Source organism: Haemorhous mexicanus, chromosome 1 (assembly GCF_027477595.1).
Source record: "Haemorhous mexicanus isolate bHaeMex1 chromosome 1, bHaeMex1.pri, whole genome shotgun sequence".
In the NCBI taxonomy this organism is placed as follows: Eukaryota; Metazoa; Chordata; class Aves; order Passeriformes; family Fringillidae; genus Haemorhous; species Haemorhous mexicanus.
The window spans coordinates 68,154,173-68,167,136 of record NC_082341.1 but is presented as its reverse complement, the minus strand read 5'-3'; the positions used below and the strand labels follow the sequence as shown (position 1 = coordinate 68,167,136).

General features: G+C 41.2%; 1 protein-coding gene across 1 annotated transcript in view; it reads right to left on the bottom strand.

Annotated features, from left to right (window-relative positions):
• LOC132324813 (orofacial cleft 1 candidate gene 1 protein homolog) overlaps window positions 1-602 on the bottom strand; it is a 29,364-nt gene extending 28,762 nt beyond the window's left edge. Inside the window, exon 1 of the mRNA XM_059841371.1 lies at window positions 591-602. Within this exon, the coding sequence (XP_059697354.1) occupies window positions 591-602 (12 nt within the window). The remainder of the gene's footprint in view (window positions 1-590) is intronic.
• Between the last annotated feature and the right edge of the window lie 12,362 nt (window positions 603-12,964).

The window sequence follows — 12,964 nt, the reverse complement described above, 5'->3', positions numbered from 1 at the left end:
ATATGGTTGTTGGCACACATCTTGCATGACAGATAATGTTCCAACATGTCACTGATAGGACCTTTCAGCACAGCTTTAGGAGATCTACCAGGCATTGCCGAGGTTGGTTGGGTCAAAGGGTTGAACCATGTGTAATTCAGAACAGAAGAGGTCCCACGGTCACTCCACAAAAACAATTACACTACTTATTTCACTCCATCCCTTGCCCGAAATTCACAAGCCTCACAGTTTCAGCGCAGTCAATCTCACTCTGCCCTGGGGCTATGAGCCACATGAAAATATGTGGTGCTGTGTTTATAAATCTAATCAAAAATAGAAACAGTAGACAAGCACAATGAGGTCCTACTATGGATCATGGGAATTCTCTAAATTCTGAAGGCACTTTTGTTTAACTTCTGTGAGCCTTCTCCTACCATTACATTGTCTGGTACTCTCGTTAATCATCTCCTTGACTTGTCAATGCTATAAAGGAGCCTATGCGTCTGCAGACTTCCCTCCCATCACACTACAAATAATATTATGAAATAGCAATGCTAGGAATAGTCCCTTTAACTTTTCTCTTTGGAAAGCATGGCTTTTGCTTCACTTACCTCTTTCTCCATGCCAGCCTGCCCTTTCTCAGACCTGCAGCAAAAAATGCTTCCTCCTGCAACAAAGGAAAGGCAGTATATCTGAATTTCCAGTCTGCAGTTCTTAATATCACTAGGTTTAACACCCAGGACTTGAGGGATACCAGCCCATAAACCTGATGGGATGGGGGGGGGGGGGGGGGGGGGTGATGCCATTCCCTCTTTGATCTTGTCAAAGAGCAGAGGGATGATGTAGTGTCGCTCCTCCATTTCTTTTTGAAAACAAATTTCCATCAGATCATTTTAAAAAACCTGCTAACATAAACAAAAAAAACATAATTTAAGATCAGATGAAGCAATGCCAACAAAAACTTAGTTTTAAGTGGAAGCAGGCCAGAAGTAGATCATTTCTACCACCAGAGAGTAACTAGTAACACGACACAGAGTTTGCTGTAGAATACACCTTACCTGAAGACTACAGTACCAAAGCTGTCAAACGCAGGAACACTTCTGTAATCTGGCATTTACGTGGGTCCCACTTGTGCCTCATTTCCTATGCTGGCAGTTCCACTGAAAGGATTAAAATTTTCCTCTACTTTGAGGTTATAATTAAGCAAACATACAATAACTTCACAATCAATATATCACGTCAGCAAAAAGGCCTCAATTTTATACCAGCTACTTTTGTCTCTATGTGGGAATAAAATTTATTCATTCAAAATGGCCAGACAGGTTGCCCCTGTGCCCACTGAAATCAATGGCAAAACTTAGTCTGACTCCACAGTTGCAGGACCTGACCCACAATGAATAACAAGCTTCTTCCTTGGCCAGATTTTCCCTTGAGCATTTACAAAAACACACTTTCAGGTTATTTCGCTGAGCCTGAAAACAAAATAAGACTTTGAACAATTAAAAATATCCCTTCAGAGTCCCTCAGAAGCCTTAGGTGACCTTCTGGGTCAGAAGATGCCCTGTACAAAGTACATGTTTGGACCCACTTGAGGAAATTCTCTCTCCTGAGGGAACCGGGCAAAGAAGTGCCTAATTCTGAGTATGTGCTTAGATTTCATTGAAATCAAAACAATGGACAGTGGACGGGGCCACAAGTGCTCCACAGAAAAAGGCTGCATTGTCACTCCAGTTTCTCACTAATGAATTAAGGGCCAAGCTCTTGCCCAGGCTTTGCTGATGCTGAGAGCCTGCTGACCTTTGCCATCACTCCTTGATTTCAGAGTCCTTCTTGGGGTGCCAAGGCCATTGAAGCAATGCTGGGGGCTGTGGATCCAGCAGCTCCTGCTCCTCCTAGAGCCAGCCCTGCCCAAACAGCCCCTGCACCACAGCCCACAGCTGTTGCAAAGCTCTCTGCCCCAGGGCACTATACAATATTGAAAATAAAGCCCCAGCAAGACCCTGCAGATAGACTCAAGTCACAGATCTGGTCATTGTATGTCTCAGAAAGCAACCCTAGTCCCAATTCTAAAATCTGGGATGGGTTTTCAGGACAAGATAGTATGTGCATTTCTTTTCCAGCTACTGGAACTGTACATCCACTGAATGTAACAGGTTACTCGTTTTGAGCCCAATGGCATGGCATATGGCTTATTATGACTCAAAGGGGAACAGCAGAAATGAACCACCTGTATCAACCAAAAGCAACAAAACTTGAAAGGGCTCCTTTCCTCCTCAAAGTAGAATGGTGAGATGCTGCCAGCAGAAGAGAACTGATCAAGACATAAACTGTGAATTCAACCTTTTCATCCGTGGTCAACATCTGTGCATTGTAGAAGAGCCAAAGATGCAGCAATGAGGACTTGTGGAGCCACAACAGTCCAGGAATCCAAACATTATTGGGAACATTTGGAGTTTCATCTTGAAAAGTGTGATAAGGACAACAAAGGCAAAGGCAGAAAAACAGTGAGTTCAGAAGAGACATTAATAACATTAGGATCTTAACACTGATTTTCTTAGAGTTTGAGAACTTCCTATTATTTAGGTTTTCCAGGAAATTTTTTTGTTTGTTTATTTTGGTGGGGGAAAATGTATTGGTTTTTTTTTAATGAAGGTGTTAGACATTGCTTTTCCTTTTATCTTTATAGTACCAAACACACAACGCATTCAACACTGCATCAACTGATGCTGACTGTGGCCTTAGTTAACCTCACCAGCCTATTTTCTTTAGCTGGATAACAGCTGAATCATGAGCATCAAACTAGCTTGCAGTCCTGAAAGAATACAGGGAAAACAGACTACATGATCTTCTCAGCAATCAAAACATAACACAAAAAGCATCTGAGATCCCATCAGGTATTTTATTTCATACCTGGCTGATGTATATTGCATTAATTAGGGATGGACTTTAGTTATTTTTAAGTCAATTTTTAGTAAAATGGCAAAGAAAACAACTGCTTAGGAGTTCTTAAACTGGATAGCCCATCTTGTTTTCTAATTTTTCATCCAATTGTGGGGTTTTTTTTTCCACAAGAGGAAAAACTAAGGTTCTAGATTAAATATGCAAGATATATTAATAACTTTCTGTAGGGAAAGTAATGAATTTTTTAATACAAAAAATGGAGGCATTTGAGAGATGCACAAAACACTCTTTCAGCACCACAACCCTATTAACAGGCTCCCATCACCAGCTACAGCTCTGGGAGAGATCAAAACAACACACTTTTCCACTGGAGCATGCTCAGGGATGTATTTCTCATAACAGTTGATATTTTATGCTGTATCAGCCACCAGAAATCACTTGGACCAATGTACAACGAGGGCCTTACAAACGCAGCCATAAAACGTGTGGTTTTCACCACGCTGCCCCGCGGCAGGAAAGAACCCTCCTGTTGGTAGCTGTGCACCCAGAATCTCCCCAGGGTGCACCCCAATGCCCAGGCACTTTATCAAGGAGAGCAATGCCCAGCACAGCTGAGGTGTTGGAGGAGAAGCAGCGGGTTCATGACAGGAGCAGCAAAGCAACAGTTTGTCATGGCGGGGGCTGCCCTGGCTCCTCCCTCACCTTCACCTGGGGCACCACTTATCACATGCTAAGAAGCAGTGCTGTGGGATCCCTGTGCCACAATATCGGCAGAAACCACTGAGTAAATGATAACCCTAACAACCCCGCTTGTAATTCCCTTTGGACTCTCTCATAAATACCAGGTAGCCAGCCTTGGTCTTTAAGAAATATTTCTTCAGGGGAAAATTGCACCTCCAGGGAAGAGAATCCATCAGTCACTTAAATTCAGCAGGGCTGACCTTTGAAGCCAAAAGCACTGAGCTTATCCTCCTTTAATCATCAATTTTGGGAGCAGGTCCTTCAAAGTAATTTCAGATCCATGCTATATTTTTTGGTTTTAATTTTTCTTTTAAAAAAACAATTATAAAGAAAGGAGCTTACTGCAATATGTCTTTATAAAGATTATTAACGCACTCAAAATTAGGCTCACATTCAATTCATTCACTTGATAGGTTGTGATGTTCCTAGCCTTTTTCTGTGTGCCTGAAAAGATGGATAGATACATGACTTTTCTAATGACAAACCTCAGTCAGCAGCTATGCACCACTCAGCTGCTCACTCACCGTCAGTGGAATAGGGGTTAGAGTCAGAGGGATAAAAGTACAAAACCTCATGGGTTTAGATGCAGTTTAGAACCATAGCCTGATTTGGGTTGGAAGGGACTTTAAAGATCATCCAGTTTCAATCCCCCTACCATGGGACAACTGTCACTAGTCCAGATTGCTCAAAGCCCCATCCAACCTGGCCTTGAACACTGCCAGGGATGAGATATCCACATCTTCTCTGGGAAACTCGTCACCCTCCAGTAAAGAGATTCTCCCTAATATCTTATCTAAACCTAATCTCTTTTAATTTGAAGCCAGTCCCTTTTGTCCTGTCACTATGTGCTCTCGTAAAAATCTTTCTCCGTCACTCTTGTAGGCTCCATTCAGGTACTGAAAGGTCATGATTAGAATTCCCATAAAACCTTCTCTTTTCCAGGCTGAACAATCCCAGTCCCTTAGCCTTCCCTCATCGGAAAGGAGCTCCTTCCCTCTGATCAGGTCCCTGCTCTTCCTCCTGTGCTCAGGGCTCCAGTGGTGAAAGCAGCACTCCAGGTGGGGTCTCACCAGGACAGAACAGAGTGGTAGAATCACTTCCCTTGCTCTGCTGGCCATGCTGCTTTTGATGCAGCCCGGGATATGGTCAGCCTTCTGAGCTGCCAGAATTTATTTCTCTAAATGAGGGGGGGGAAAAGAAAAGGGAGTAGGGAGGGAGCCACAAGTAAACAGTGATGCAAAAGGAAACAATTGCTCACCATCAACCGACTGATGTCCAGCCAGTCCCCAAACACCTTTCACCCACTCCCCTCACCCTGTTTTATTGCTGGACATGACATCATATGTTATGGAATAACCCTTTGGTCAAAGGGGGTCAGCTATTCCAACTTCTTCCCCTCCCAAGCTCTTGCATAGCCCCAGCCCACTCACTGATGGGGTGGTGTGAGAAACAGAAAAGATTTCTAAACTCTGTAAGCACTGTTCACCAATAGGTAAAACATCCCCATGTTATCAACACTGCTATAACAAACCCGAAACACAGCCCCACACAAGCTGCTATGACAATATTTAATCTCAGCCCAAACCAGCAACTCCTGTGGAAGTTGGAAATACCAAAATTTCAGCTTTTGTGCCACCATTCCAATATTCCCATTTCCCACCAAATGGAAAGCACCACACGTGAATGTTGACCACACCACTTCAGAGCCTGGCTTATGGATGACCATCTCCTGATGAAGTCCCAGGGCTCATGTTCAAGAGGACTGAAATTTTTAGTGATCTTCATCTGACAGTCGCTATTGAGGGAGGAAAAAAAATCAGCCCCAGCCTGGACAAAAGGTATTCCAGAATGGGATGGAAAGCTCCCAGTCATTCTTTCCAGGCTTTTTTTTTTTCTTTTTTTTTTTTTTCCAGATCTGCCTACTGCAAGACTTGGAGACAGCTCAGATTAAGATGGTAGCAGGCAGCAGGTTTGAGAGACTAAGCACAGTAAAAAAATCATGCTCCTCATGGTCGTGGTCAAGCCAAAAATTTTTTTTCCTCCAGTTTTCTACTTGTAAAACAGGTGCTCCTTGTTACCTTTGTGATTCTACCAGCCACAGTGAATTTCTGCACAACACTCTGGATGCAACACCATGGTATCAGGAGCTTCAGCACTGCCACTGTCCTTAATTTTCCCTTCCCACCCACATCCCACCTCTTAACCAGCAAAAAGAAAAAAAAATATTCCTTTCCTTTCATTACTGAAAGTTTTGTGATTTGTAATTCTTAAATTACATGGCCTTCATGTTACAGAAGACTGTTAGTTAGAAGTACTGAGCTGCACATGAAATTCTGAAAAAAAATAATATATGCTTTAGAGAGAAAACCAATGAATGATTTTGCTTGTGCAGAAACAGCATTGTAAACTCTAAGTATAAAAGACTAATTATCAGTCAACATTTGTGGCAAGAGACACAACTCTTTTTTTAAAGTGTTTCAGAATTTCCTCCCTAATTTACATTCAGGGAACAAGCAGTTCATTTTCTGACTATATTTTGTATTTGCCATAGAGTTGAGTACTTCTTCATGAATGTCTACTTTTCATTTTCTGGTTACCATTACTACTACAAAGAAAAGCAAACCAATCAGAAGTTATTTTTGTGCACCCTGCAGCCTACAATGATTGGAGCATTGTTTTCCAAGAAATTTTCACTGTAAATAGCACAATCTGCAGAATCCGTGCGGATTCTCAGGGAGAGAATCTGCACAAGGAAAAATTCAGTTTTGCTGTTTGTTAGTTCAAAGATAAAAATTTCAAATATATATATGAAAGTGTAATGCTGAAGGGTTTTCTCTCTGAATTAAGCAAGAGTATAAGCAAGGATTCACTGCAAAATATGGGAAAATGCTCCTTGTAAAAGTTGCACTTGTTACATACATCACTTCTGATATCAATACTGTTGCTAATAGATCAGGAGAGTTTTCTTTCAGTCAAAGAGACAGAAATCATACTGTATGAGCAGTCCCAGAAGGAATACCTTTAGTTGTTCAAAACATATTTCACTTGCCTCTGGCAGGAGTTTCCAGATTAGTGTCATATATGTGTCAACATGAAACAACACAGGCTACTTGTTCATACATTCCCATTAGTCCCCCTTATATCAGCCTATATGCCAGCTGACACTGACTATACATACAAATCTCAACATATTCAACCCAGTGAGTGCACTCCTCTGTCAGGCACTTGTTAATGAGACATAACCACCAAGTACGAGTGAAGGGAAACTGAGGCAATGGCATGAATTAGACAGGGAATTAGGAATTAGGTATGCATTTCTAATTTGCATACCCCTCATTAGAAATGGCAGTGCATAAAGACATATTTTGACTAATAAGCAGAGCTGCAGCTTGGTTTTTAAGACCCAGTTAGCTGATAAGACCTAGATGCACACAGTTCAAAGTCTGTAATGGTTTCCATTAGTTTTCTATTAATAATAGCAGGAAAATTATGCCTGGCATGTTTTAACCTTGGTATCTTCAGCCAGCACAGCTAGGTGTGAAGTTTCTTAGTCCCAGCTAGGAAATCAGCAATTCTGACTCTGAGATTTGAATTCTTGGACCAAATCTCCCTTTGAAATGAATGCTAGTGAGGTTTCATTTATTACATGTGAAAAACAGTTACCTCAGCACCTTGAACAAGCAACGACTAGTCAAACATGACTGCTTCTGAATTCACGCATTTTGGGATAAGATGGCATGTACAATAGGCCCAAAGCTGTTTTTTAGCCAATGGAGAAGCTGTGAAACTGATATGCCCTCTGCTTGACTTCCTCTGGTAGAGTAGAAGAGTCAGCAGCAATCCCCTGGCATGCTCTCCATAGTGATGCAGCAGCTTAATAAATTCCTGCTGTCTGCCCTCTTCTTCTCTCCAGCCATTCACTCCTGTCCTTGGAAAGCAGCTCCCTGAAGTCTCATTGGGCTGTACTTGCTGTAGATCTAAGCCAGACGAAAAATATCTGTCCCCAAAACACCTATTTTTTCATTATTTACCTTGAACCACTTCACTGGTCATGCTCTTGGTTCTGCCATTACAGCCAGGGCACAAACTCCATCAAGGAAAGAGATTATCCTTAAGTGAGCTTTCCCATCAGAGAAAAAATATACTAAAACTAGACCCCCATAATGACATTAAAGTTTACTACCAGCCCCACAAAATAAGATTCTGAAAATATTTATGTTTCCTCCACCAGCAGAACAAAGTGAAAAACTGCACTGATGGATACTGTGAGACCTAGACTAGAATCTAATAGCATGTTGCAATCGTCACAGGTAATTAAAACAAAAGAAAAAGCCAAAACAAATAAACAAACAACAACAAAAAAAAAAAAAAACAAAACCAAAACATCTTCAATGAGGTAGCATCCAGCAATGATTTGAGGATTTAGAAACAGGAAGGAGACCCTTTACCATGTGCAGCAATCCAGCACACACCCAGAGAGGATGCCCACACATTGTGTGTGCGTGTCTTCTCACCTGTCCACTGCCTTGGAGAAGACCAGGGCAGCCCTACGTCCTTCTCGCCCATCTGGGTAGAACTTGATGCCCCACACCTACTTCTCCAGTTTTGGATTGGTGCAGTCTGGAAGTAAAAAAAACAATGAATTTACTTTTCCACGCAGGGTCATCAAAAGGCTTAAAGATCAGTGACGGTTTTTGAGGTTTTATTGGCACACTAACATTTAGATAACCTGTCTTGGAAGAGACAGTTTCACATGACAAGGTGGGTAAGTTGAGCCAGAAGAAGCTGTTTTCTGAGCTTTACTTGCCATGTTAGGAGAATTAGTGAGGTTTGGATTTCTTGGCTTTTGCTATCTTGGGTCACGCCCAATCTGAAAATAGACTTTAATATTGCATTTTTTACTACTTCAGAAAAGGGTTCGAAGAGCAATGGTACAAAGGATGTCATTTACTCATTTAAGACACTGCAGTCTATAGGTTCATTGATTGCCTAGTTAGGATTTGGTTTGGACAATTAGTAGAATTTAAAAGCATCTTACATATTGAGTGGAAGACATTAAATGAGGAGGAAGTCTGTAATTTATAGGTCTCAATCCTGAAAAGCATTTATGCACACACTTTCTTCTTGCTTGAATTACTTTATTGAACACAGCAGACTAAAGTACAAGCTCACTCCCAACTGAGAACATTTGTAGTAAGAGGATGTGTGAAAATTTCTACAGAACTGAAAAGACATGATTGCATTTCATTTTTTTCTGACCCCTCATCCTTCCTTCTCCCTCCCTCCCTCCCTAAAATACCAAGTTAAGGAACTCATTCTAATATCTTTTCAGCAATTTCAAGTTGGTATAATTTTACTGATTTGAGAGAACTCATTTGTGAAGTTCCCCATTCCTCATTTGGTGAAGATGAAAAGAGTTTCAGATACTTACTGCTGATCAGTCACACATAAGATAGCCCAAATACTAAGCTCTTTTTCACCAGAAATTTCAACATGTTTATTTCATACCCTAATAAACTGAGGGTTTTCTCATGCAAATTTTAACAGATAATACAGAGTTAAAAAGGGTGACATTGACATATTATGAGATTGTATACAGTTTATTGTCACCTTAATTCATTCCTATTCATTTATCGACCAGGGGTTAACTACTTAACAGAGCCCAAAAAATTAAAATTGACAGATGAAAAATCCTTCCCAGTTGTCATTTGCTACTGCTTTTTCTTCAAGTGAAACCTGTGCCGGCCTACTACCTTTACTACTGGTTTACTACCTACCCTAAAAGAGGGGCCACAGATTGCTCACGGTAGAAGCAGTAACTTCCAGCTATTAATGAGTAGCAACTTTTGAGACCAGACTGATTTTGTCATTGCAGACTCTCCCCTGCAGCCTACATGGTGCTGTGCAGAAGTCAAATAAGGCATGGAGCCCACTGGAATCATTGAGGAGATTACCACTGGAAAACTGGAGAGCGTGCTGTCAATATACAACACAAGTCCCATTCAAAATGTAGGGACATCTAGAAACCTCAGGAAATCCATAGAAGCTGGTAGAAAGAGCAGAAATGACAGAATTAGAAGTATTAGAATTAATACTTTGTGAAGTATTAATACTCACAGAGATCCATCACAGGTTGGACAGCAATTGACAAGAATTATTTGCATAGCATGTTTATTCCAGATGATATTTTCTTGTGAGTTTTTCCCACAATAGCTGAAAACATTGAAACTAACATCACTAGTTTACTTCCTTCCCTTTAAACCAATTCACCTCCTAAACTGTTAACACCAAAATTAAATGAGATTTTGCATAAGGTCGTGTTAAACTCTCGTAAAATCAATCTCTCATTCAGATTTCAAGAGATTATTGAAAGGCCTAACACAGCCCTGATCCACAAGTGAGTGGGTGATTCTGCATGGTGCCACCTTCCTTCCTCACACCAGGACTTGGAAGAAACCTTCAGCAGATCTTCCATTTTGTTCCATCAGAACCAAACCCATGTTTTCCGTCTCTACTTGGCAGAAAGTATAGAAAGGCAGTAGTAGTAAAGTGCAGGATGTAGTGCTCAAAATGCCCCTTTCAGGCCCTGGCTCACTGATGTGGTTTTCCTAGTTAAGACTTTTCATGCTGCAAGTGGAAACAGTATTGCAACTACAGCAACTGTACGTGGCTTTTTGTCTCAGAATGGGTGGATTAATTCTCCTCCATTTTTGACTCATGAATCATAAAAGGATGACATTTCAGTTTGAAATTATCAATATTCCCATAGGTTAAGCTTAAGCCTTTAGATAGTTACTTCTTACACTTTACACTTTGGTGAAGGTAATCTTTAAGGTGAAAAAGCAACTGTTCTTCCTTAAGATTCATAAAGAATGCCTAAAAATATCTCTTTTCTTTTTTTCTTTTTTTCCTTTTTCTCCCTTTCTTCCCCCCACCTTTTTAATATCTGAATTAAGAATGTAAAATCTTGTCTTTTGAGAGATTTTGTAGATGCTTCCAGAGCAGTGGATTGCTGGACTAGGAAAGATCTTCATCCGTTGAATGAGTGAAACTACTGGATCTCTCACATGCATCTCTGCAACTGGTTATTGGGCTACAGTTAATAAAGACCAAAGAAAACAAAACAAAGATGATCACAGGAGTTTATGCTGCAGTGAGCTGCGTGTGGGCAAGTCACTACTCAAGCAAAATCCAGCAGGACTCCATGAGATCCCAAAAGTCCTCTGCAATAGCGTGACTGCAGGACTATGGGCTGAATTCAACGTGGAGCCCATCTTCTAAATGCCTGGCCACATGCAATTCCTTCAGCCACTTAATTGCATCAGATGAATGGATTCTCAGTGTCACTTCATATGAATAATAAGGTGTTGTAATTTAATCCCAGACAGCAACCAAATCCCACACAGCCACTCACTCACTCTGCCACCAGTAGGATCAGGGAAAGAATTGAAAGGATAAAAGGTAGAAAACCCATGGGTTGATATAAAGACAACTTGATAGGGAAAGGAAAAGTAGCTCACACCAGCAAAGCAAAACTTGGAATTAATTCACTTCTTCCCATGGGCAGGCAGGTGTTCAGTCCCCTCCAGGAGAGAAGGGCCCCTCACATGTAATGGCTACTTGGGAAGACAAACATCATCACTCCAAATATCCCCCCCTTCCTCCTTCTTCTCCCCCAATTTACATGCTGAGCATGATGCCATATGGTCTGGAATATCCCTTTGGTCACTTGGGGTCAGCTATCCTGGCTGTGTTTCCTCCCAGCTTCCCATTCATCCCCAGTATCCTCAACAGTGTGGCAGTACAAGAAGCAGAAAAGGCCTCAGTTCTGCGCAAGCCCTGCTCAGCAATAAGAAAAATATCTATTTCATCAACCCTGTGTTCAGCACAAACTAGACAGACCTGTACCAGCCACTGTGAAGAAAATTAACTTCCCTTCAACCAAAATCAGCACATAAGGAAAACTGGACATTAAAGCTTGCCTTTAACCTTGAGGGCTTCTTTCTTTCCCTTGTACTAGACTATGACAACTTATCTGATAGAACAATAAATATCATATTAGCACTGGCACTCAGTAGCATACTATAAGCTTCTTAGCACTTTATTTTGCCCTAAAAACACTGTTTCATGTCAATGAAGTAGACTTATCTTTGGTATTTGGCTAGAGATTCTGAAGTCCGTACTTTTGCATGGAAGGAAAATATTTCCTTTTGCATGCAAATAAAGTATTTAAGGTAATGGTTTTATGAAGCAATGACATGTCACTGTAGTGACTCCTTTTTTCCATCAAACATTTATGACAACAACAATACAGAAAAGCAACAGGACAAATCAGAACCAGGAGTCTTCCTGGTCATCCCATCAGCAAAAACAATAGACATGATATTTTTCAAAAGAGTTGTTTTGTCCTCTTACAAGAGTTATAACCACTTTGTAGTCTTTAATAACAAGTTCAAAGATGGGTTCACCTTAACAAAAAGATGAATCTGGATTCACTATCCCATAGATCCCACAACAAAGCATATGCAGATATTTAATATGTTAAAAGCACTAACTTTTTGTTTTTTCTGCCCTCCCTCCCCCAAGCAGAAAAATCACAGGAAGAAGGCAAGTTTCAGGAGCCAAGACCCTCTACTTGAACCAAAAAACATGGTTTATTACCACATTATCTTAAACTTATTCTTGGCTTTGAATCAGGCTCACTGTGTAATCTTGGACATGTCTCCGAGTTTAACTGCTGAGACGGATGGATGGCATGGACACATAAGTTGGGAAAGTTATCCAGGCTGGGGGACTTGTTTCAAACTCCTAGGTCCTGCCATGCCTGAATCAGAAACTAGATATTGAAATAGCCACTGGGAATACATCCTGGCAGCAAAGCCATTCCCTGAAGAGCTTACTTGGACAGTGCAGAAAAAACTGCAGGAAAGAAAAGGAAAGCTGTGCCCCAGCACAACTGGTTTGGCACAGGATCTGGGTTTTTCCACACACTCAGCCATGGCTGCACCTGAGCACAGCTACTGGGGTCATTGGTTTCCTGTGACGGGGAAAATGCATTTTGAGAAATTAAATTTGGGGTGAGAAGGAAAGTAACCTAAAGAGTTGCAGCAAGGTAAAACCCTTGCTTCAGCTACAATGAAGGACAAGCCTGTCTGGCATCCTTCAAAAAATCTCCACCTGTAAGCTGCCATCTGGATGCAAGGTGACCAGAAACACACAATCTCCCTTCTCCTGAAACATGCAAGGCAATTACACGAGACTCAATGTGAAGTTTACACTTCATACCCTATTCATCTACTAGGAAACAGCTTCCTTTGGCACACAGCAACAGGAACAAGCTGGT